Source organism: Tasmannia lanceolata, unplaced genomic scaffold (assembly GCF_043159265.1).
Source record: "Tasmannia lanceolata isolate RefF3 unplaced genomic scaffold, GAP_Taslan_0.1 ptg000011l, whole genome shotgun sequence".
Taxonomy (NCBI): domain Eukaryota; kingdom Viridiplantae; phylum Streptophyta; class Magnoliopsida; order Canellales; family Winteraceae; genus Tasmannia; species Tasmannia lanceolata.
Window position 1 is genome coordinate 19,340,208 of NW_027518688.1, and position 26,558 is coordinate 19,366,765.

General features: G+C 38.6%; 1 protein-coding gene across 3 annotated transcripts; it reads right to left on the reverse strand.

Moving 5' to 3' along the window:
* Window positions 1-2,708: 2,708 nt before the first annotated feature.
* On the reverse strand, window positions 2,709-21,544 carry P4H5 (2-oxoglutarate (2OG) and Fe(II)-dependent oxygenase superfamily protein). 3 transcript variants are annotated; one of them, XM_077390604.1, is made up of 8 exons: window positions 21,214-21,544; window positions 21,001-21,085; window positions 14,620-14,717; window positions 14,424-14,521; window positions 9,877-10,006; window positions 9,553-9,740; window positions 9,365-9,454; window positions 2,709-2,727 (listed from the first exon to the last, which is right to left on the reverse strand). In XM_077390604.1, the coding sequence occupies exons 1-7, from the start codon at window positions 21,414-21,416 to the stop codon at window positions 9,381-9,383; spliced, it is 876 nt and encodes a 291-aa protein (XP_077246719.1). In that variant the 5' UTR covers window positions 21,417-21,544; the 3' UTR covers window positions 2,709-2,727; window positions 9,365-9,380. The 3 variants fall into 3 exon arrangements, with proteins under 3 accessions (XP_077246719.1, XP_077246718.1, XP_077246717.1); XM_077390603.1 differs by lacking the exon at window positions 2,709-2,727 and adding an exon at window positions 3,778-4,119 and having other exon boundaries at window positions 21,214-21,543; XM_077390602.1 differs by lacking the exon at window positions 2,709-2,727 and having other exon boundaries at window positions 9,197-9,454; window positions 21,214-21,541.
* Window positions 21,545-26,558: the final 5,014 nt, after the last annotated feature.

Below are 26,558 nucleotides of genomic sequence, written 5' to 3' on the forward strand. Positions count from 1 at the left end.
AGCAAAACCGGTATCCAAACTTAAAATAGTGGGCCCAATCCCGTCATAGAAAATGGTTATAAATAGTGGACCCCGTACATTTGGTGACCCACGAGACCCCTACCCATGCTATGCTTGAGTATAATATTATCCCCACTGTCAAAACGAAATGTCAGGTATAAAGAAAGGTTATATGTGGATGTTTTTCTTTGTAATTTAGCTCTTATGGATGTTGTAAATGGTGTAGTACTGTTTCTAAGTTGTAGATGACCTTGGAATTGCCACATAAATGGAGCAGAGACAACATGGGATTAACTGGATGTTTATTTTTAAACAGACGTGTAGCTTTATATGTTTTAAAATGTACAAGTTTTTATCATGTAAATCTGATTTGAGGGTTTATGGGCAGCATATTCACTATGCCATGTCATGCTCGGGATGAGAACGCATTGCCGACCTGAGGTTGTTATATGCAAAATTTTGTGAGAAGAGAATATGCTGTTGTGGTGTTAAAAGATATTGAAACACGACCTGAAAGGTAAAGGGAGAAATATGACAGCATGCCCAAGTTGCCCTTAGTCCAGGAAATCATTTCAAAGTCCCTACAGGAGACCAAACATGGTAAATCAGATAAAGCAAAAGGAGAAAGTAGCTTTCATTGATGTTGTATCAGGAAAGTACGATGGAAATGACAGAGCGGACGACGATATTAGATACCCATCTGATGTCGATACAGGCTTGAAGAAAGCGCAACATAGGCGTACAGTGAGAGTCCTTAGCTGATGAGCACGAGAGGAGGCAGATGACCCATCTTGCCTCCACCAGGCCGAATTGGGGACCATATATGCATGAGGTAGGCGGTGGTAGTTCAAGAGAACAAAGGCCGAGGCAGACGGGCTTGACACGTGGGGGCTGCCTAAGGGATACAAGAGTCTAGGACCCTGCACTATACAGAAAAGGAAAGCAGAGGAATATTAAAAGCATGTTGGGAAGTACGAATGAGCTTGTTGGGCAAGCATATGCAAAATTCTCCTCCTACAACGCTATCCCGGCAATGCCGCAAACATACTATATTTGGAGCATTTTGTGGACGTAGCTGGCCAATATGGAGTAGGAGTGAAGACTCCCATTTCGTATGAGATTATAAATAAATACTTGCCCATGGAGGTTTAGGAACTCGAGAAGTACATCAATGGGATGAAGAGACAATGGCCTTAGTATGGAGTGACAATCATGTCCGGTCGTCGGACTGGTCCCACAAGACGGTCGATCACCAACTTTATGGTATGCTGTGACGGCAAGACCATCTTCTTAAACAGTATTGGGGCTTCTGATGTTGTGAAAAATTACAAGTTCATCTACAAGCACTTGGTCGAAGTAATTAGGAGGTTAGGGAGATGAATGCTGTTCAGATTGTCACTGACAATGGGAGCAATTATAAGAAGGCTAGAAAGAAGATTATGGATAAGTATAATATTTTCTGGATCCCATGTGCAGCACACTGTATCAACCTTATGCTGAAGGACATTGAAAAAATGAATGACGTAGCCTGTGGCCCATCAACTACCTTCTTCACCGCATTCATTTTTTCAATGTCCTTCAATATAAGGTCGATATAGTGTGCTGCACATTAAGTCCAGAATATATTTTACTTATCCATAATCTTCTTTCCAGCCTTCTTATAGTTGCTCACATTGTCAGTGACAATCTGACCAACATTCATCTCCCCAACCTCCCTAATTACTTCGAACAAGTGCCTGTAGATGAGCTTATAATTTTTCACATCAGAAGCCTCAATACTCTTTAAGAAGATGGTCTTGCCGTCATAGTATACCATAAACTTGGTGATCGACTGTCTCGTGTGACCAGTCCGACCATCGGACATGATTGTCACTCCATACTAAGGCCATTGTCTCTTCAACCCATTGATATACTTCTTGAGTTCCTCAACCTCCATGGGCAAATATTTATTCATAATCCCGTACGAAGTGGGGGCCTTCACTCCTGCCCCATATTGGCCAGCTACGTCCACAAAATGTTCCAAATATTGTCTATTTGAGGCATTTGCCGGGATAGCATTGTAGGAGGAGAATTTTGCATATGCTCGCCCAACAAGGTCCTTCGCACTTCCCAACATGCTTTTAATGCTCATCTCCTTTTCCATTCTTCGTAGTGCCAGGTCCTTGCGTCCTGGATCCTTTAGGCTGCCCCCACGTGTCAAGCCCGTCTGCTTCGACCTTTGTTCCCTGAACTACCGTAACCCATCTCATGCAGATGGGCTCAAATTCGGCCTGGTGGAAGCATGATGGGCCATCTGCCTCCTCTCGTGCTCATCAGCTAAGGACTCTCACCGTACGCCTATGTTGCGCTTTTTTCAAGCCTGTATCGACATCAGATGGGTATCTAATATCGTCGTCCGCTCTGTCATTTCCATCGTACTTTCCTGATACAACATCAATGAACACTACTTTCTCCTTTGCTTTATCTGATTTACCATGTTTGGTCTCCTGTAGGGACTTTGAAATGATTCCTTGGACTTTCCTAGGGCAAGCTGGGCATGCTGTCACATTTCCTAATCTACCTATCAGGTGGTGTTTTAATCTTGTAACACCACTACCGCCAATTCTCTTCCCACAAAAATTGGATATAACCCGTGTGCTGTGGCCCTCAAGTCGGCAATATTGCCAACCAATGTCTGCAGCTTCATTTGCATTCTCATCCTGAGGACGACGCGGCATAGTGAATATACTGCCCATAAACCGTCGAACTAGATTTACATGATGAATAGATGATGATACAAACTCATAAATTTTAAAACATGAAAAAGCTACATGCCTGTTTAAAAATAAATAAACACCCAGTTAATCCTATGTTGACTCTGCTCCATTTATGTGACAAATCTGAAGTCATTTACAACTTAGAAACAGTACTACACCATTTACAACATCAATACAAAGAAAAACAAAGGCATTTTCGGTCTTAACATTTTGAGAATGAGGGGCTAACATTATACCCATGGATAGAGGCCACTATTTTACACTATCTCGTGGGTCACCAAATGTACTGAGCCCACTATTTTACACCACATGCTATGACAGGATTGTGCCCACTATTTTAAGTTTGTTGTATCGGTTGCTGCATGAGAAAGCAGCCACTGAGCAGCCCTCAGGTCCCTACCAAGTTTACTTAGCCCACTATTTTACACCACATGCTATGCACTATTTTAAGTTATAAGGGATATGCTAGGGACCATCGGCTGTTGCATGAGAGAGCAGCCCTATGGTCGGCAATATTGCCAACCAAGTTTGTTAAAACAAATGTACTTAGGAACAGATTAAATGAATAAGACAAAATATGTTCCTATGTGGTGGCTCTCACAGCTGGTCCGCAAAATAGTGGCTGACTTTTGCATGAGAGAACAGCCACTTCAGCTGTATTAAATGTATAAGACAAAATTTGTCAAAAAAAAGTAAGCCTCTGTGGCTGTACTCACATGCAAAAGTCGACCGGGAAATGGCGGCGTTCCGCAAAATTGCCTGGCAGATCCATATTAAGGGGATTTGCTAGCTAATTTTGCAGAAAGCCATTTCACGGCTGGCTTTTGCGTGTGAAGTGTGAAAACAGCCCCCTCAGATGAATTAAATGAATAAGACAAAATCTGCCAAAAACTAAACCTGTGTGGCTACCAAATCCGTAAACTGTTTCGGTTAAATGCCATTTCGGTGTCGATCCGGACCGACATCCGAACTTTCGGTGTGTCGGCCGAAATTTAAAGATATGCAACCTAGCTAAAAAAAATGATTCAAAAATGCAATCTTCATTATCAGCACAACAGTGACTAATCTTTTAAACGAGAGAGACTACAAGAGAAGAATATTTGAGTAACATTTCATCTAATATTTCTTGAATTACCCCATCGATTCTTAGTTTTACAGTAGAGTATCGAAGTGGAAGTAGGTAATGGGTCTTCCATCACTAATCTCCGATGGAGAATAAATATGGCAAGAAAACCCAGTCTTATTTCTTTTAGTAGATTTCCCAACTTGATGCTAGTTAGAAGATATAGTTTATCAAAATTGAAGGTATTAAGGCACCTGGAAATCGCAATGAATACGCTGTGCATTTGATTTGGACTCCACACTATAAGAAGGATGTGCACACTATAAGAACCCATGTAAGCAGTCATCTTTATAACCCAGAAAGGGTGAAGAACAGGAGATGTTATCTCAACTCAACTCTAACTCAACAAGGCCTTTGTTCTAACAGGAAATGTTATAAACCATGAAAATAAAGGAAATGTTGCAGCTGGAACTAAACATCAAATTTCAGCAAATTTCAGATGGATCAAGAACAACAATAAGAGAAACACTGTTTTCATAATCACCGCTTCACTTCTTCCCAGTGTTGTAAACACAACATTATATTCATAGAGTTTCTGCAACTACCTTTCAGTGCATTCATTCCTTAAGTTTATGAGTTTTTCAGATGAGTTTTCCCACGATTTGGCGGGAAAGAAGAGTCTAGAACTAGAAGGAAGGTGTTTCCTTTTGTCGATTCGCCACACAGTTTTCTTCTCTCTTTTTTCTTTCTTTCAAAGTTAACTCATCATTTTCCCCTGAGGTATCTTTTCTATGTACAGTAAGGTTCAGGTTGGTATCACTGAGAAAAGTAAGATTGGTTCCTTCATATGGTACAATAAAAGGCGGGGCCAAAATACTCTTGGGGGCCGTTTGGATATGCGAATTTTAGAATTTTGGATTTCCTCAAAATCGTAGTTGGGAGATGAGAGAAGGAGACCGACTGCTTCACTTCTCTTTAGAATCTCTGATTTTAAGTAAGAAATCCATGTTTTAGAAATCTCTCCCACATCCTGAGATTTCTAAAACCTGGAAAGATGGGATGATCTCCTCCTCTCCTGCTGGCGAAAAGAACATCGAGAAAACAGATAACAACGGCTGGTCTCCTTCTCTCGTCTCCCAACTACGATTTGGAGGAAATCCAAAATTCTAAAATCCGCATATCCAAACGGCCCCTTAAAGAGGACTAGAGCACCATGAGATGACAGGCAAGGGGCACATTAAGTTGCACGAAGCAATAAGTTTCTTTCAACGGTTGTGATGAGACAAGGCACGAGACATGCCAGGTGCCAATTGGACAAATTGGATTTGCTCTTCCATTCGCATGACAGAAGCAACACATATTCATGAAGCACACTCGACACAGTCTATAAAGCAACATAAATGAGATTACTCGAGAACAATATGCCAGGTCAAGACTCGAGAGTGATGACAATTTAGATTTGAACATACTAGGCATCCTGGTTGCTCAACCACCTTAAATCATTAGACCAGATGGCCTTCTTGAAGGGAAACACAAGCAAGATGAGTCCTGCTCTAACAGAATTGGGCGTGGGGAGGAAGAGGCATTTAAACTTCTAAGTCTGAGTGCATAATAAGCATGCAAATATATCTAAATTTATATTGTGCACATGATATAGACAAATAGTAAGATAGATAATAAACCTACATAAAGATCATATACATGCAACCACACAAATACACAGAAACCAAAACACAAAAAAATAGACGTGGATCCTGTTTTCTCTGAGTTCCATGTGTCTCACATATTTATCAACTATCAACCAAGATGACTATTTAGGATTTTCCTCTTTTGCTGTTGAATATTAACAAAACTCTACTAAAAATCACATGGAAAGGCAGATTTGAGATAGCCTACTCACAGGACAAAGGGAGGACAGAAAGAAATAGAACTAATACAAGTGCAAAGATTGCCCAATATAAAGATCAGTGCCCAGAGCAATCCATCCCTAGCTAAAGAATCTGCCACCGAATTGGGGCTTCCCTCAAAGCATGCCCAGAAGATAAATCACAAATTTAATCAAGGAATTTTGCTCCAAGGATCCAAGATGGCATTGGAAGCCCAAGCAATTGCATTACAAGAACCCATCATTAGCCTCCCATGATGTTAAGTTATGAAAAGTTAGTAGAGCTTCAAGAATAGCCCGCCTCTGCCTCATATGAGCCACAAATAGAAAGATCTCTTCAATAGGCCAAGATCTCACCCAAACCAGCCAGCCCTGGATTACCTGCAGGGCTAGCATCAAAATTGAGCATAGTAAAACCATCATGAAGAGGTGACCATCTAGTCACCACCCTATTCACTAAGCCTTTTTTTCGCTCTCTTCCTCTACCAATCTCCAACCCAACACCTCTCCTATTCACTAAGCCTATCAGCTACATAACATGTTTTTTTCAAGCTTGCAGGGGCCATGGATCCATTTCCTTGACACAAAGGTGATGGCCTAAGTTGGAAAACTCAGGAATTGGAGTTGACACCGCCAGGATTTCGGATATGACTTAGGATAGTCAATGCGGTGGCTGGGGAGAGTCAAGATTTTTCTAAAAGAAAAATAATTAAAAAGAAAATGTAGTAAAAAAAACTATATTAAAATGGTGTGAACATATAGATAAATTTTATTACCAATAAAAAAAGATGAAATGAATTTCATATAAGCACGAGCACAACATAGTTATGTCAAAGATAGAATCCCTATCTATGTTTTGCATAGGAACAGGTTCGAGTGTCTGGAATTGACACGGGTACCGGTTGTTGGATTTGGCAATTCTAATTTTTTTTTTAACGTAATAATATGATTATAACATATAATATATTGGGAAATTTGATGTGTCAAGTAAATTTAGTGTTTTATTTCCATATAAAAAACATACTATTAGGATGAGTAGAGCTCAAAACATGTAGTAATTGTAAATTTTTGGTAGTTGTATTAAAAAAGGAATTAGATAATAAAAATTTAGAAGTGTCACAGAGAACTTTGAAGTATTGCAATCTGACACTTGTTTAACATGGGTACTTTGTGCATTCAGAAGAAACCATGTAACACAGCCTCCTATAATAACATGGAGAAGGAGACAACATCGAAAAGGATAACAACAACATTAGAAAGGAAAAAAAACAAGCACACACACAAACAGAGAGAGGGGCAGAGAAGAAGAAGAAGAAAAACAAACCAAACCAAAACAAAGAATGGAAATATCATGGAAGAAGAAGAAGAAGAATAGGAATAAAAAACAAGAAATACAGGTCACAAAAGAATAAGAAGTTGAAAACGAAAAAGAAAAGAAAAAGCATCATGACATTGAAGAAGTGAAGGAAGAAGGAACCCTTCATCACACGCGGTCAACAGCACAAGAACCTTCACGATTTTCGTCCAAAGAGAACAGTAAAATGATCCACTTAAATAGCATGTAAATGTTTTGAATACCCTCGAGGATTCGCTCAAGTGGCAAATTGATTGTCTAAGTTGCAACTAAGACAAAATTAAGAAGAAATTTTTGACTCATCCTAAGTGACTCAGCCAATCACCGAGTCATTACAAAACTCGGACAAACTCGGTCGAGTCACGACTGTTTTTATATAAACCAAATCTTCTCATATTTTGACTCGGTGGGTTTTCAAACCTTGGTAACATATTTTCGCCAGTACTAGATCCAAAATCTCTCTCTCTCTCTCTCTCTCTCTCTCTCTCTCTCTCTCCACACACACACACACACTACCAAATCACTGTTGTACAATTCCAGCAGATACGCGTGACGCGTATATGGAAAAGGAAAATGCCACCCCACAGAAATCTGCTAAAAACAATTATAAATCCTAAAGAATCTACTACAAAATGCCAATTTGACATTATATAAAACATGAGAATGGAAGTATAAACCACAACTAAGTAGAAATATTGTGATAAATATCTCTGAGATTTTGTCTCCCGATATGCAAAGGGTATTTTTAAAAATTGAAATTTTTGCAACACATGATTTTATCCCATATTTCACATGATGCACATATTACTTATGTTTATCTATTAACAGCTAAATTCTCTTTGTTTATTTGTTGATTTTCTCTCTCTTTTTTCAATTTTTGGTTAGTTTATTTTCTGCAAGGCTTTCCTGATAATATCATCAGAAAGAAAAAAAATCAACAACTTGGTAGGGATTCCACAACTTAGTTTATTTTTTGCTCTAGTTGGGTACTTCTACGTGGATCATTCTCTTCCATTCTATCCTATCCAAGGTCATGTTCTCTGTTATGTTCCTCGCTGTCAAATATTTCCTCACTGTTTCTACCCAAGTTGTTTTCGGTCTGCCCCTACCTCTTTTTACTCTATCAATTTGGCACGAGTCGCCTCTTCTCACCAGAACATCCAAAAGCCTACGTCGGATATGTCCAAACCATCTTAAGCGGTGTTCTCTCATCTTCTCCTCAATTGGTGCCACCCCCACCTTTTTACGAATGTCTTCATTTTTAATTCTATCTAACATTGTGTGGCCGCACATCCATCTAAGCATTTACATCATCGCTACACTCATCTTATGCACATGTTGCTTCTTGGTGGCCCAACATTCTGAGCCGTACAGCATGGCTGGCCTCACAGCTGTCTTATAAAACTTCCCCTTCAACTTGGTAGGGATTTTACGGTCGCACAAAACTTCTGAGGCAAGCTTCCACTTCAACCAACCTGCTCTTATTCTATGGTTAACATCCTCTTCAATCTCTCCTTCCTTCTGTAGAATTGAAGCAAGATAGCGAAAGATATCCCTCTTAGGTGAAAGGAATGCCCAGAAAAAAGAAATTAACAAATAAAACTTCAGAGTTCAGAAGCCAAGAAGATATGGAAACGAAATAACATTTCTCGAAGATGACTGACACTTTCTTTATTTTTTCAAAGTTAAGAAAGGAAAAACAAAAAGATATATTTATCAGTGGAGAAATTCTACCCCGACGCACCAACCATGTTGCATACTCCAACACACTGGCATGGTTAGTACATTGGAATACATTTCCTCTTTTAGCGTAATTTGTAATTAGCAAGATGGCAATATGTTGTAAAGATGCGGCTGTTCCTGATGATCCATAAACCCCATCACATATCTTAATATAATCAGATGAACCTAATATAGATTAAAGTACTTTTGCTTAAGCTAAAGTTAGATGGTTCTAGCCTGGGGAACCCTGGACCGGCTAGTGTGGGAGGCACTCTTTCCGGGCATGATGGTTTGATAGTACAAAGAGAAGGGCTAATTCGGGGCCTTTGGGGCATACAAATGCAACTATTCGCATTTTTTTTGTTTGTTTTTTACCAGCTCGGTCCCCGGCATTTTGGCCCTTTCGTTTGAATGTATTATTACCTTTCAAAAAAAAAAAAACCTGAAACTTGTGACATGTATTCTTCTGCAACATTCTGTATGATGGCATACTTCGTAAGTGTAACAGCTACATAATCCAGGAGCAGTATAAATTATGCACCTAAACTTTCTCAATCACCTTTCATGGGGTTTAAAGGAAATACCTTATGGGGTAGTTTATTAAGCCTTGTACTCATTGACATGCAGCCACTTTGTAGATGACCACTTGTTCCCTCTAATAACAGGGCAACCGCCTGGAAGAAATTAAAAAACGCAAAATATCAGTCATGAGTCATGACCAAAGACCTTAATTTGGAGCTATTATTGGCTACATATTTAAGAAATAACTGACCATGCAAACTCATTGGATCTAAAGAGGCATCAGGTCTCATGCTCCAGAAAAGCAATGCATCCCCCATCCTTGGTTTGACAGAAATGCCCTTTTTTGCACATTCAGATAACTCATTCCACCCCGGAACAGAGCTGCTATTTACTTTGGCAGAGGGAAACACAGTCTCACCACCTTCTTCCACGTCAGAGCTGCATCAATAGTGAAAACAAAGATAGAATGGAAGGAAGAATCAGAGATGGGCTCTGTATGATGTAATCGAACGGAAATTTTGGATCACAGTACGAAGTCTATCAAAGAGATTTGTGGAGGGAGTATAGTTTATACAGGTACATAAGAACAGTAGCTATGCGCTGACCCCCATTCTTAGTGTTGAATTCATCAAGGAAGTAATCAAAGTGAGGCTCGTATTTCTGTCCAACTTCATAGTGAAGAATTTGAAGCCCCTCCCCATGCTCTGTTAATTGCAGCATTGGCTTTAAAAGAAATTTATGTAGAAAAAGAATTAAAGACGAAGTGCAAAATGAAGCTATCCAATTAAAAATTATGCATCAAAGTTGTCTGAGACTCAGAGTACCAAAAGCAAACTCTAAATATCACCCATCAACATAGCATCTAACCATATTAACATTAGTTGTGCAACAAATAATTCCCTCTTCCAAAGTCCCTCTGAATAAGATCTAATACGGAACCTACTAGATAGTTTCTTGCTGCTTTAGTTATTCACAGAAATCACAACTTGGTCACACAAACAAATAGAGGCTAAGTTTGGATGCCACTGCCATAACAATATTGATCCTCAGTGAAAACCTTGCAGATTCTATCTCCCTATAACAAGTCGTCATACATATATGTAGCAAATATTCCTTGCAACAGTGGATCTTGTAAGAGTTGATAAATTGGACGAAACATGCTTTAGTTTTTTTTTTCTTGGTTTGGAGTGGTTTCTAACATCGCTTTTTGAAACCTTCTCATACATTGTGTAAAACCAGTTCAATAGTTATGTTGAAATTTTGTAATGTCGCAATGATGAGGACGACACTGGCGTGATTGATGAAGTGGTGGGAGCGAGCTTCCTTTTAGGAAACTGCTTGAAGGTCAATATAGTCTCCTTCTTTGAATGGAACAACTCATACGAGAGGTTTTTCTTTTTGTATTTCTATTTCGTTTTGTTCAAAAGATGGAAAACGTTTCCAGAGTCTCCTCAATGTAACGAAAGACCGAAAAAATAGAAACATTAAAATTAAAAATTGCAAGTAGAATAGCTAACAACCCTGGTAATGGTAACGTGAGTGAAGTGGGGTGCCCTTCTCATTCTTCAGACGTATTGCCTTGTTTCTAAATTTGTTAGTTTTTTTAGTAGAATTACAACTCTGAAAAAGTATTTAAACATAGTAGCTTTGTTCTCTCTCCATTCTCTTCTCTTTCTCCATTCTCTTTTATTCTCTCATTTCTTACCCTCTTTGAAGCATGGGTTCCTGTTCGCAATTCGAACTAGATGAAGATCGCAATTGGAACCATATGAAGAAGTTCTAAAAGCAGCGATCCTCTTTCATAGGCGGAACAACGAGCTGGAAGACTCAATTAAGCGGAAAAGATTACCAGAATTGATAGCTTACATTGAGGTTACCTACAACCCGTACAAGAAGTGCCAGAAAAAGACACTGCCAAGTAATCAAGTCTCTCCGCGTAAATCTCATGTAGCCAAGCCCTGTCCTCTCGTTGGAGTCCCACCACCGGAGTTTCCAAGGACGAGGGTATTGACTGAGTTGGTTAGACAACACGGAGAGTCCCTTTGTATCACCCACAAGACGTTGCACATGGAGAGCCCCTTTGTATCACCGTTACATCATAGCGACAACACGGATTTATGCGAAGAGACATGATTACTTGACGGTGTCTTTTCTAGCACTTCTTGGACGGGTTGTAGGTAGCCTCAATGTAAACTGTCAATTCTCGTAATCTTTTCCGCTTAATTGAGTCTTCAAGCTCGTTGTTTCGCATATGAAAGAGGATCACTGCTGCTTTTAGAACTTCTTCATCTGATTCCAATTGGGAACAGGAACCCATGCTTCAAAGAGGGTAAGAAAGGAGAGAGTAAAAGAGACTGGAGATAGAGAAGAGAATGTATAGAGAACAAAGCTCCGTCTTTTGAACAAAGCGAAATATAAATACAAAAAGAAAAACCTCTCGTTGAGTTGTTCCATTCAAAGAAGAAGAGTACATTGACCTTCAAGCAGTTTCCTAAAAGGAAGCTCTGTAATACCCGGTAAAAATAACAGTTATTATGCATAAAAATTATTCACATGTTACTATTCCCCTCAGTTTTTCCTATAAATAGAGCAGTCAGGAAGAGAAAAGGAAGAAAGAGAAAGAAAATGGAGGAAGAGAGGGAGAAAAAGGAAAAGGCTAGGAGAATCACTTCTCCCTGATCGTTGTCATCTTCAAGGTCAAGCATCTTCAAATTCCCACTTCTCAGGTGCAGGTGATAGCTAGACTCGACTGGTATCTTTTCTCAATGAAAGTGATAGGGATATGATTATATGTTGTTTTATTCAGATATTTCTTATCCGTTTTATTTCAGATATTCATTGTTTACATTTGAGAAATATCAAATCATATTTGTTTCAAAATGATGAAATGTGTTTCATTCTGGAAAATGAAATGAAATGTTGGATTTCATATGCACGAAAAGTTTGAACGAAAATGAGAAATAAAAGAAATAGAAGAGGTAAATGTGTGATAGTCTCTCTCGTGTGACGTATTTATACCTCTGAGCCGTCGACTTACCCAAAAGCGGAAGCGGGCCAAGTCAAAAGCGGACAATACGAGGTGAGACGGATCATTCTAAGAAACTTCAGAAATAGAAACAGTTGGAAACTATTGGGCTTTAAATGGTTTGTTTTACTATCTGGTTAAATTGTGTCTATAAAAAAAATCCTATTAGTATTAGTTTTAAATTCACATTATGTTCTATACAAAATACTGCATATTTTTATAGAACTGTCTCTTATTATTGATTTCAGTTAGTTGCCGTAGCTTCTATATACCTGCTCTCCTAACCCACTTTTTTCCATCATGATTTGAAAATTTGGATGCGGGAGTATTTGTCAATGAGGAACCTTAGTTATGAGAAGTGTAAAAGCAACTTGAGGAAATACGGAAATGATGTACGTAGTCAATCTCCTCAGATATAAAAAGATTTTAAATATGTCATACTTGGGATTTTTATAAATTCAGGATGTACTTTAACCTCCCGCTGTGTAATTACAGGAATACATAAGTTTTGTTGCCCGTAGCGATTCGTGCAGTAAAAATCCAAGTCGTTACAAGCTCTCTCCCACCACTTCATCACTCACGCCAGTATCGTCCTCATCACTGCGACTTTGCAAAAACTCAAAAGAACCATTACACTAGTTTTACACAAAGTATGAGAAGGTTTAAAAAACGATGTTAAAAACCACTCGAAACCAAGGAAAAAATATATACTAAAGCATGTTTGGAACATCAACAAATAGGTAGCCTCAACATCAACATTAAGATTAGAGAGTGAATCAAATATGCACTAGCCCTACGTCGATGAATGAAAAAAATAAGGAAAAACAATAAAGATCACGACCATTAGATCGCTTTCGTGCAGAGTGAAAGAAAATGGAACGTCAGCAAATATTTCAAGCAGTTAAGGAATAAGCATTCATTGAGCAGAGTATAGACAGATAGAAGCCTGTAGATTGAACATTGAAGCACATGCTCATTCTTAGAATGAAATGTCATTGTAAGAGACAGATGGGATTGAGGGATTTATAGTCAGAAATTAAAGGGTGCCTTTCTAGTTGTTCATTCTACTACAATAGTGTGTTGGGGCTTCAATATCAGTTAAACCTAAGATGTATACATTTCAGTTTTCCAGACTTCCCTCTGTAGGGCAAGTGATAGACAATGTGGCGACAACCTCAAAGATACTACAAAGGCTTACATTCTGATGTAACAGGTCTAAGTATAAAGCATCCAAGAGAGAACTACATTTTATTTTTGTTCTTAATCATACATTTATAATTGTTTACTTATCTTTGGGCAATAGTACACATATCATGCAACTCAATTTAAGAAAAACAATGATTTTTTAAACCAAAGCATTTAAAAAAGCTTTTGAAATGGCAGCCTTGGTTATATTTATCGGATCAAATGGGTCCATCGTCTGTACATCTCTGTGCCCTTACAGGTCAGAAGTTTAAGTATGTTTCTGCCACTCAACAATCCTCGTGGTAGACTTCCCAATAAATTCCCTAGGGCTACTAGCATTGTGTTGGTGAAAGTCTATCTGAGAAACTGCATGCATCTGCAACCCTCCAAAGCTCCCAGCCATAACACTCACTTCTTCTCAATTAGGTCGTAACAGTTTCAGACTTAACCCATAACACTCACTTCTTCTCGATTACGTCATAACAGCTTCAGACTCAAAAGTGGTTGCCAGTGTCATGAGTCACATGACTCGCCATCTTTTACAAGCATCTGAAACTCCTTTCTAGAAGTTATCAGCCAAGTGAAGAACAGAACCACACATCAGCAGCACAAACGTCAAAAGATTATCCATATCTCCTTGTATATACACCAGAGTTTGTTCTCCGCATGCTAAGCTATTTCGCATTCATTATCTTCAAAACCATAAAATAATGTCATGTTCATGCCACACCTAAAAATTAAGAAGAAACGAAATGTATTGGCCACCAATAAATGAAGGTTCAGTAGTTCCACCAATCTAATTTCCACATGTTGGCTTCCATTAAAAAAAGAGAAGAACCATTAGAGAGAGAGAGAGAGAGAGAGAGGAAAAAAATGAAGATTTAAATATGGGTACTAGCCGAGCTGCGTACCTACAGGTATGAAGCTGAAATCTGATATCCTTTTCTCAATGTCCCTGATGATCTTATCACGTCCCCTCCTGAGAAACATTCCCGAGCTTGTGCGTACCCTTCAGACAAAAAGTTAATTTCAATACACCTTCAATGAAAAACAATACATTTTCTACGCTCGACTAAAACTGCAAGAAAAGAGGTGGGAAATGCAAACCTGCTGTCTTTACTCCGACCAGTTTCACTATCAACAACAGTTGACTTTGCCATGTAAGGCTTGGCAAGTTCAATTAGGTACTCGCATTCACCCTTTGACTGCTCAAGAAATAATGAATATCAGTATTTGTGACTTCGAGCTATTTCCTATCAATCTCTCAGCTAATTCAGTCCCTTCTCCGTAAATAAACAATCGACGACTTCAGAAGCAGAAAAGATGGTATTTTAACAGATTGAAATGGAACAGGTATATAAGCAATCTACAAATTAAGAAATATAATGCAGCATTCTGTTGAATCTCGACATTTGCACTAGCTACTGAAAAACAAAAGATGGAGTTTCTGCAAATTAAACCGAGGAAGAAAAACAAATTGAGCAAAAGAAGTGCAACAATTTTTTTTTATAGTAACCACAAGCAGTCAATCATGTTTATTGGAGGTATTGGCTATGAAAACGGCCTCTTTGAACTAAAAAATGACTGATCACTTATAACTTCTGATGTGAAATGAAATGACCCAATTGAGAGCCCTATGTTCCTTTCAGTTACATGAAATATTTTAGATTAGGTTTATTTCTGTTTTAGCTACGTTTAATTTCCATTTTGGGACATTTTATTATTCTAGAGATGGGGGCTATCCACATCACCTATAGTCCACACATAACCAATTCAAAACATGGACTTACTATTTTTAATAAGTATGTACTTACTACTTTTAGTAAAGATGGATTTAGTATTTTATTAAGTATGGAGTTGCTATTTTTAGTAAGTACAAACCACTTATAAGCCCTCAACGCTCCATATTTTTAGTAGTACAAACCACTTAAGAGTTTTAGAGAGGTGATTTCCTCCACAAAAGCAACCGCCCCTCTCTTCCTTCCCCAGGTTTTCCCTCTCTTCTCTTCTCCTTCGCCCTTCCTCTCCTCCTCCTCCATTTTCCTCTATCCCTCTCGATTTTGTCTCCCTACACCCGTTGGCCCGAAATCCAAGAATTTTTCTGCACCCAACAACCCCCTCTTACCTTTCCCTTATCCTTTCCTCCCCTCCTTTGTTGGTCGGCCTTCTCAATGCAGCTGACAATGACTCTTTTCCTTTCCTGCGGTCTCCGAACAACATGTGCAGATTTTTCCTTCCTTTCTTCCCCCCTTTTTAGTTTCTTCTCCTTGATGAACAGCCAGCTGTTGTAGTTGTTGTTTAACTGCAGCTTGATTGCTGATTTCATATCATATCTGTTGTCCTACACCTCTTTACAACATATCCGGCCATCACTTTGTCCTATCAATTGTCTTTGCAGCTCCCTACTGATTTCTGTGCAATTCCACCTATTGGGAAAGTGTCTTGTTTCCCACTGTTTTAGTGAGAGCCAAAATAGGAAAGGGGACTGTTTTAGGTTTTTGGGAAACCTATGGAAAAAATTCTCTCGAAATCTCACGACCTAATTGAGGGAGGCAAGAGTGCAGCTAAAGAGGAGTAAAACGTGGACTTTCTCTTAGTGCGCAAGAGTGGTTTTTCTCTTGGGGAGAGAGAGAGAGAGAGAGAGAGAGAGAGAAAGAGAGAGAGAGAGAGAGAAAGAGAGAGAGAGAGAGAGAGAGGAGAGAGAGAGAGAGAGAGAGAGAGAGGAGAGAGAGAGAGAGAGAGAGAGAGAGAGAGAGAGTTCTTGATTCTCCCGTGGGTTGTTCTATGTATGGTCATGGTTGAGAGGATAAGGGAAAGGGTTGTGGTTTGCGGGTTTGAGTTAATCAATTGTAATCCTTGTAATTTGTTTTCTCATAGTGGAAGGTTGTGTTCTCACCCATAGAAGTAGGCATATTGGCCGAACCACGTAAAATCTTGGTTTCTGCATTTTGTAATTTGTTTATTTATACTTTTTCTATTTCTTTGTGTACGATCGGATAGGATCTTGCCTGGCAGATTTCTCAACAGCACCATTTTCCCACCCTTTTCTTCATCGCCGGTGGTTGATACATTTCTTGGATGGAGCATGGCTGCTGGTATCGCTCGATCCCCTCTTGGGAGTTTCTACTCCAGAGGGTTTCAGACCAAAGCACACACAATCACGTGAGATAGGACATTTCTTACACACTGCCATCTGTACACTTCCATTTATAGCTCTATTTCTTGACTTGACCGTTTTCTGCCTGTTGAAGTATAAATGAATAATAAGAGTACCTCTAATAGCTTAAGCTTTTGGAGTAATTGGTTGTTTCACATGGTGAGCTTTTACAGTAATTAGTTGTTTAACATGGTATCAGAGCTATTGCCTCACGGAAGGTCCTAGGTTCAAAACCCAACAACTTCTCGATGTTAAAAATCCATATACAGTCAACCCAAAAGAGGGGCCATATGTGCCACATGTAAGGCCAACCCAAAAAGAGGAGTCACATGTGAGTAACTCAAAATCTTTAAATCTTTGCAAACACTAGCTATTAGCTTATTAATTTTGGATATTTAAATACGTTCACTGTTTTAATGAGGTTTAGACACTTTTATGCTCCTCAAATTCTCTAAAAGAACTTGTGAATGGATTCATCTTAAGTGTTCTGAGGTAGAGAGCATTTGATTACAAATTATTTCAAAGATGGCAATAGCTCAGACCGATGGATGGCCTGAGCTCATAGCTCAATTATAAAGGTTTCAACACTACAATCTTGAGTTCGTTAGTCCAATACCATATTTCCTATCGAAGGAGAAAAAAGAAAGAATGAAAATCACCAGTGCAAATGTGAAAGTATTCATATCTCATATGAAAGGAGCTTGTGAGTAGTGAACTATTGTCCTACGATCCTATCCATATCATACGGAGATTATCTGAGCATGGTTGTTAAATGGAAAATTGTCCATCTTACAGATGATGCTGAGTTGATTGCATGTAGGTTAGGTATCTACAGTTAATTGCTCTGATGTTATTCTCATTGTCTACCAGCTTATAAACCATGTGCAATAATCCAATTTCATTCAGGACCTCCCCACTTACCATGTTATGAATATCTGCACCTCTCTCCCACTTTCAACTGTCATGTTTTATGATTTATGTTTTTGTATACAAGTATTCTTTAGTAAGTACTCAAAAGTTCCATCATGTTTTTTCCAAAGTTACCCTACCCTCATCACAGGGGATGACAATTTTTCAAAAAAATTTCTATCCTTTTCTTCCACATTCTGCCGCATGTGTTTATGATTTCCAGGTCATTTCTAAACTTTCAATCACCCCAGATCTACATATTGACAGTCCTCTCTGCAACTCATTTACAGAAAGTGAGCGAAAAGTATTCCGAAAAGATCCAGGTCAAAAGTTCTAAAACATCTAACATAAAATAAAGATAAGCATAAAAAATTTGAAACATACTGAAAAATGGAAAAAGACTTTACATAAATGGGAAAATATACCCATAGATACGTGATCATGCTCAAAACATGCATTTTAGTGGAAAATAAAAATTAGAATAAATAAATAAAGGAAAAAATGAAACAAAATAAATAAAAAACATCTTAACTTGGTAGATCTAGCGTAACTGATGTATAAAAAAATGAAATAATGCATTAAACGAGCAAATCTATCACCAAGCATTGCAGTATTACGAAATAAAATAAATAAAAACGGCAAATAGTAACTAAAATGAAGAAAACAAACAAAAAAATGCATAACTTGGTAGATCTTGACTAATAGATGAACAAAAAATTAAACAAGAATATTTATCATTAAAAGATAAAATAAAAAGGGCGGCCCAATTAAGCGTTTTTCCTTATTTTTTGCATTTTATTGAAGAATGTTTTTTTTTTCATATTGCATCTTTTAATGATAAATTTTTAATTTTTAATTTATCATTAAAAGATGCAATATGGGAAAAAAAATTCTTCAATAAAATGCAAAAAATAAGGAAAAGCGCGTAACACTCAAATCTTGTAAAAAATACGCAAATTCAACAAATCATTACATTTTTTTATTCATTAGAAGTGATCAACTGAAAGAAATGATAAGAAATAGAGATTTTACCCCATATAAAAAACTCCCCAAACTTCATTACATTGGCAGAGATTCATCAATTGTACTTCAAATGGTGTTTTCACGATTGAATCATGCATATCTTACTTGATAGAGATTTTACTCGCCCAGTTGACTCTCTAACCAAGTCAATCAAAACTCCTTCGAGTCTTCGACTCACCGGAGTTAATGAAAATTTGACCATGTTAATCAATGACTTACCCAAGTTGACTCCCTTTTACCTTAGTCAAGTTCTCGTCCAATCCAAGATTTGAAGCATTGCCTAAATCCCTCAATACCTCTTTGAAACAAGCACAAAAATATCGGAAAGTAGGTTATATGCAAACCCGAAAAGGCGAATAGAAAATAAGTGAAGACAACATAATACAACACTCATATCGGCCCCGCAACAGCCAGTACACCCAGCGTACAGCCAATACGGACCGATATGCATTAGATTTTCTGTGATTTTCTATTAGCACCAATACAAGGGGGAATCTTTTTTTTTTTTAATGGTCAAGGGGGAATCATTACTGATCTAGGCTAATAGGATTTTGTACCAACTGATATGTATCTGATACCACCGATATTTCAAACTATTAGCACCAATACAAAGGGGATGGACTCTTAAAGTTATGTTGATGTTATTATTCAGGCCTGGCGTCCTCTCCAGGATGGACTCTTAAAGTTAAATTTCGATGGTTCTAGTTTGGGTAATCCTGGCCCAGCCGGGATAGGGTGTGTCCTAAGAGACTGCGACGGCGAGGTCATTAAGGCTTATTCGGGTCCGATTGGGACAGTTGATTCGAGTGAAGCTCAGGTAAGAGCAGTGCATCAAGGCTTTTTGTGTGTGGAAAGGAACAGGTTGAGCAGTTGTATTGTAGAGGGTGATTCGCTTAATATTATAAGGTGGCTCAGGGGCTCTTCGGTTCCGCCGTGGAGATTTCTTCGTTTCTTTGATGAGATAAAAGACATATCGGAAGGGCTTTCGATCTTATATCAGCATGCGAGAAGATTTGCTAATACTATTGCAGATAAGTTGGCAAAAGATGGAGTTTCTAAGCAGGTTTTAGAGCTTTTTGATTTTTTACCACCCTAATTGTATAATTGTAGGGTTGCAGGATTGTCTCTGTTTTCTTGGTTTGTATCTGTGTATTGTACTTGAGGGGGGACCTTCTCAGTCTTCTTTTTAATGAATTCTGTTACCATTCAAAAAAAAAAAGAAGCACCAATACAAAGGGGAATCCTTCCTAATCTAGGCTGATAGGATTCTGCACCAACTGATATGTATCTGATACCACTGATGTTTCAAACCACGACTATGGGTGGAGACCATCAAAGACAGTTCCAATTGCTAAGTCAATAAAAGTGCATCAACGATCAGAAATGATAGAGAGACCACTGAATGAAGGGGTTGAGCGCCATATGGACTTGGGTGAAGTTACAATCTTCCCTCACAAAAGGGCCTAGTTTTGTTTTTTTCAAAGTTACATCAGATTTCGAGCGACTCCAAGTTACATCAGATTTCGAGCGACTCCAAGTTACCTAGATTGTTACTCGTATGAGATAACTTACTAGGGAAGCAAAAGCAATTTCAACTGTCATGTGATCCAATGTATGGATTTGTATTTAAGGATTCCAAATTTTCATGATCGTTTTGTTTTTTTCAAAGTTACCCTCATCACAAAGGATGACAATTCTCCACCATATCTTCTGTCCTTTTCTTCCACATTCTGCTACATGTTTTTATGATTTTCAGGTCATTTCTAACTATTACCCATCCCAGATGTACATTGAGAATTAGAGATAGTCCTCTCTGCAACTCATTTACAGAAATCAAAGCTCAGGTCTTTCCAGAATTCAACAGAAGCTCAGATCCTTCCAGAATTCAAACAATCAACTCTGATAAAGACAGTAAATAAAAATCCAACAATAATTTTCACAAAATTACACAAAGAAATTGGATAAAAAAAACTTGCACGTAGCAGCAGATCAGTTAGGTATTGAATAAAGAGGATAAACAATGCTTCAAGAACCTATATTACAGAACTGAAATATCAATTAGGTCTTTATTTAGTTATTTCTCTTATTATCATAAGATGTTTCAAGATCTTTCTATGCTTATCTGTAAGTGCTATATATAAACACATATTACATTTAATGGAAATCAATGAAGAAACCGTCTTAGAAATTGTGTCTTTTTGCACAAAGGAGGAGTGATCCTTCTCTAGAAGTGGATCAAGAGGCTGATCTTCCCTCTAAGAAGATCAACCACGTAACAAAACCTCGCACATAGCAGTAGATCAATCAGTTATAGAATAAAGAAGATCAACAATGCATCAAAAAACCTATATTAGGTATTCTAATTAGGGCAAAGAATAAAGAGAATACGCGAAACTGACCAGGAAATTGTGATAGACAAAAGCTCTCGGCTCCCACGAAATAATTTCCGTCCACTGCTCTCCTCTCCGCCCTAATCCATCGTCTCTAAAAGCACAAAATTCCTCAGTTCCGATTACAACCTATAAATCTCCAAATCTCAACCAACTAGGGCCAAAAAAAAAAAAACTCGCATAGCACATCAGATTAAAAACAATAGATTCAAATTCACGAACCTTTCCGTACTTGATTTTGAGACTGCGTTGAGATCGAGTGAATTAGGAGAATCGGTGTTGGTATTGAGAGGGAGAGAGAGGATTCCGAGAGCGAGGAGCATGAGGAGAAGGAGAGAGAGCATGAAGAGCATAGTGAGAATTAGGCTTATAGAAGAGGATCTCCTGTTTAGGAGGATTCGAGAATTTCGAACGCCTTTTGCCATGGAAGAAGCACCAGTAAAAGCTCGGATGAGAACCAATAAACCCTAGAAATCGAGAGAGAGAGAGAGAGAGGTTTTTGCAGGTACGGAAGAAGCAACAGAGCCGTTTCTGTTGACGGGATTATTAATTAACGGTAGAAGATAAATTCGCTCCTGCTGTAGGATGATTCGCACCTCTGTAATATGAATTGGCGTCAAAAAGGACGGTAACTGACCAACGGTGAATAAGACTTTAACGCTTTTTGACGTCAATTCATGTTTCAGTGGTGCGAATAATCCTAAAGGGGTTCGAATTTATATCATCTCCCATTACTAAATGGTACTTTGTATTTTGAAGTGATTTATGGAAATGCCATCGGTTTTATAACTTATTTCCGGTACTCGTTTGATGAAATGTCGCCATTAATTTGTCGCTGTGAGTTTTTATATGGTGTATATTTGTAAGCCCTTATAATCCCGTATTTTTCAAAAAGTACGGTAGGATAATCCAAACCGTCCATGTCATGGGCCACAGGGTAAGTAGGTTTTGCCTTAAAAATCATTTCTATAGGATGATCCCAACCCTCCGATCTACAGAGGAACTGCATATTATGGAAACCTAAATAGATCGGAGGGATAAGATTATCCTATGGAAATAATTTTTGGGGCACAACGGACAGTTTGGATCAACCTGTGATGTGATCCGTACAGTACTTTTTGAAAAGATATGAGACTATAAGGGCTTACACCGTATAAAATCCCGTTGTTAAGAGATAATAAAGGAATTAGGATTGAAGGCCCATTTTAGTGTGGGTTTGGGCCACATTTTGCTAAATCAAATTGGAAACCTCCCTAGTTTAGTTTGCATTGGCACTGTTAAGAGGTCGGGCCCGCTGTACATGGGCGGGCCATCAACCAAATATCACACATTAGACAATCTGGAATGTCCAATTAATAGCCTACAAAAGATGATAGAAAGAAATCCAACCATTGGGTCATTTGATTGATGCAATTTTCATTCCATGGCTTTCTATTTCTATAACTTGCCTCTTGACATATACATTAAGATTAGGGGTCGCGGTGTCGATAGGCCCAGATGGTCCAATGGATTGAAATTGTTCGAATATTAAGGGACAGGATTTGAGCACACCAGTTGATCTAAATTGCGTCCATTGGATCCATATCAAGTGAAAAGATTAGAAAGGGAGGAAGAAAGCATGAGTAGAGCATGGGGAATCCCCAAAAATCAAGTGAAAAGATATATGCTACTTCAGATTAGAATTTTTTTCTACTCTGAATTTATCTAGGAACCTCGGGGCATCTGAAATTTTATTGATAGAATAAATGAAGTACAAGATGGGGATACACCACCTTACCTCAAAACCAAAATAAAAGGAAAACTACTTATAACCAGTACTAGGGATATCCAAAGAGTCACATCTTAAAGTGCTCCTAGCCCTTCTAGGAAGGTCCTTCAAATGTCACTATGGGTGATTCTCTTTTCTTTTGTAAGCAAAATTAGCTAAAGAATCCGGAATTTGGTTAGCTTCTCTAAATTATTGCCTTTCAACTTCTAACTCTAAGACAGAAGTTCGAAGCTCTTGGCAATAATATTTAATGGACCATGGGAGATCCTTCTTGACGATGACCTCTGGTCTTTGCTTGCAAGTTGGTGCCATTATCACGAAAAATTGAGAAAAAGCAAATAGAATCTCACCTTTTTGGTTTCTTACGACTCCTCCTCACTTGATAAGTCAGGATTGCCTTTGGAAGCACCATCTGTATTCTATTTGAACCCATTCTTCTTGGGCTTATTCCACTTCACTTGACACATCCTTAGAATTTTTACCAGGTCAGGCATCGTATCAATAGCCCTGGGACCCAAATTCCTTGAGGACTTCATAGAAAATTTACTTGGGTTATTAAGTCACCAGACTAGTGTCGGAAGTTTCTATGTTTAAAAGTTTCCAAAACTTGAAGGTGGCCTTGCACTAGGCAACTCTTTGATTAAGTACACAAATCAACTTATTTGGAAAGGTTATTGGGCTCCAATATTAGCATTAAAGGCTTGCTAATTTTGTGCCTAGTGGGTCAAACGAATTTATTAAATTTGGAAGCTTTATGGGAGCTTATTTGCCTATATAGAGGCTCTTGGTCTCTCTTTCTCTCACCACAAAAGTGTTCCGACTCTTTCTTTAGAGAGCTCACATAAGGAGAGGTTTCGCATAAGCCTAGTGGTGAGGAGAAGGAAGAGAAGAATAAGGGGTGTTTCCGAGCCAATTCGGTGCTCATAAAAGCGAAGATTTTCATTGGATTACAAGCTCAAATGTACGGCCGCGATGAAAGGTATTTCTAACCCATCTCGTTAGAATTCAAATTTTTCTTTGATTTGAATGCCCAAGATCCGTAGGGATGGATTCGGTTATTGTTTAAACAAGCTCTTTCATGAGTCCGTGCATTCAGATGGACGGCCTTTCATGACGAGATTCTTATGATGAATCATTTGAGGAGGTGAGGAGTTTTGACTGTGGATTATTGCACGCTCTGGGTGAAGGTGTGGGAGATAGTAGACCATCTATTTATTTATTACAAGACTAAGACAGAGATTTGGAGTCCCATCTTGATGAGATTCAAGATATCTTGGGTCTTCCCATTGGATATGGTCGATTTACTACAATGTTCTTATTTTGCTCCGGAAAGGGAGAATACTTTGGTGAGTGGATTTGTAAGAAAAGAAATGCAAGATTTTTCAGAGCATACCAAAAAAGCGCATTTTTCATGTATCCTGAGGTGATAATGCTAACTATAACGAGGGTAAAAATCCTTCCCTATTCCAGGTTCACCTCATTCTCTTATCTTTAGCAATGTTGGAGAGAGAGATTTCTATCACTAGAGAATGAGTAGAGACTTGTATGCCGACGAGTCCTCCCTTATCCTGGAAAACTGGAGCTCAACTTTGATGGGTCTAACTTAGGAAATCCTGGGATGGCGGCTATTGGAGGATTACTAAAAGTTGAGTTAGGGGGGGACCAAGTGGGCTTCTTTTCGAGACCAATAGGATTCGCGGGCTCGGATGAAGCATGAGTGAGGGCATTCCTCTGGGGCTTTAGTGGAGGGTAGAGATTTGGTTAGATTGATAGTGGAGGGTTGACTCTCTTAACGTGGTAAGATGGTTGGAAGGCGGGCTAGCCGCATCTGTGGGGATTTGCACACTTCATTGAGGAGATTATGGATAGAGCGGAGGATCATAAATTATCCTATTGAAATGTAAGGAGATAGGCAAATACCGAGGCTGGTAGACTTGCTAGAGCGGAAGCTCAAAGGAAGAGCTTGGCATTCTTTGATTTCCTTCCTCTTTGATGTCCTATCAATTTTCTTTTTTCTTTTTTTTTTGTCTTGGCCATCTCGGTCAGCGTTTTCCTTTCTTTTATTATTAATATAATAATTTAGCATTGAGAAAAATATTGATTTATATTCTTAGATAATTTTTTCTTGATTAATCCTTTAAGAGTGACTACCTTGCCAGCATAGTATGCTCTACCCATTAAGGCCTTCTCATCATAGATGGGAAAGCAAAAACCCTATCCAAGGATAAAGCATAACCATCTTGCTTTCCCATGAAGACCAATTCCATTTGTAGGAGTGTCAATGTATCCACTTCGGATTGGATCCACCTATGTCTTAGTTACGATATATTCAAATCACTTATCGGTCAGATTAGATTCACAATGTTCTTCGGATTCTACATTTTGTGTCCTAATCACGATCCATTTCAAATTGGACTGTCCATCGGATTGCACAAGTAGGTCCTAATTACATTGTACACAGTTAAAATTCTCAGAAGAGCACGAGCGCAAGGGGCACCGGTGAGGGCAAGCCGCAACCGTGGCAATGCAATGGGTTATTGATGCAGGTGCATCTCACACTATCACAAAGATCAACGGCCTATGTTTATCTCTACGTTTGAAGAGTTTAGATTAATTAGGAATTTCATTTTTTTTTCTAATTTTTTATTGGTTGGATGTGGGTTTCATTTCCTACTTTGAGTTAAATTAGGCTTGGCCAATGAAAGCTTATAAATATGGATCTATATAAACGAATTGACAAGTTTTTGATTAATAAAAAAAGTTTGTTTGCTGCATCGGAATCGTCCCGTTGCTTGAATCATCGCCAGAAAACAACCGATCAGCTGCTTGTTGTTGCCTCCCACGTAAGCCACCTGCTGCTTGCTAGTGTCACATTCCATAGAAGATCGGGACGTTGCGCCACCCTGCATAGAGCTAAGGCTTGCAAGGTTTCTTAACTCTGCAAATCTTGGATTCTATTCCCCACCAAGAGATCTTGCCACGAAGATGAAAGAAGATCCGCCTCGCTTCGATGAATTCAAAGCCCTTGATCCCGATAGAAGTGATAGTTACTTTCTGCCTTCGCCACCAAAATTCGAAGACTATATCGAGGGCTTACTTTCCGATCAAATCAAATCACACTGCCAGTCGAAGCATGCTAGAATAATTGCCCGGTAGAAGTATCTAATTCGTTGCAAAAGTCTCCAATTTGAAGTGGGAGCAAAGTGAGCGTTGATTTGACCTCGCAAATATGAAATCCCCATGCCGATATCAAATTTGATCTGAACTCATGGTCGAGTTCTTTTTAAGAAAGGGGGTCTGATGCAGGTGCATCTCGCACTATCACAAAGATCAACGGCCAATGTTGATCTCTACGTTTGAAGAGTTTAGACTAATTAGGAATTTCTTTTTTTCTAATTTTTTATTGATCGGAAAGACTTATTTAGTAGAGATTTTAGGGAGTTTGAATTTTACTAGGCATCTTATTTTTAGAAGTTGACTTGTAGTTGGTCATTTAAAGAGGGAGAAAAGATTGGATTTTCCTATATTTTAGGGGCGGGGATAAAGTTTAACAGAGATGTTTTAGGGAGTCTTTTTTAAGTTATGGTTTCCTACTTTGAGTTAAATAATGGCTTGGCTAATGAAAGCCTATAAATATGGATCTATGTAAACTAATTGGCACCCTGCTAGTGTCCCGTTCCATGGATCTGGTCATATATCTAGATCCTGTCCGTTAGGTTTGGATTTGGATAGTCCATCGGACTCTGCCTGGGTCTGTGGCCTACCCTGGATGTGCTATAGTAAAAGAAATTGCACCCAC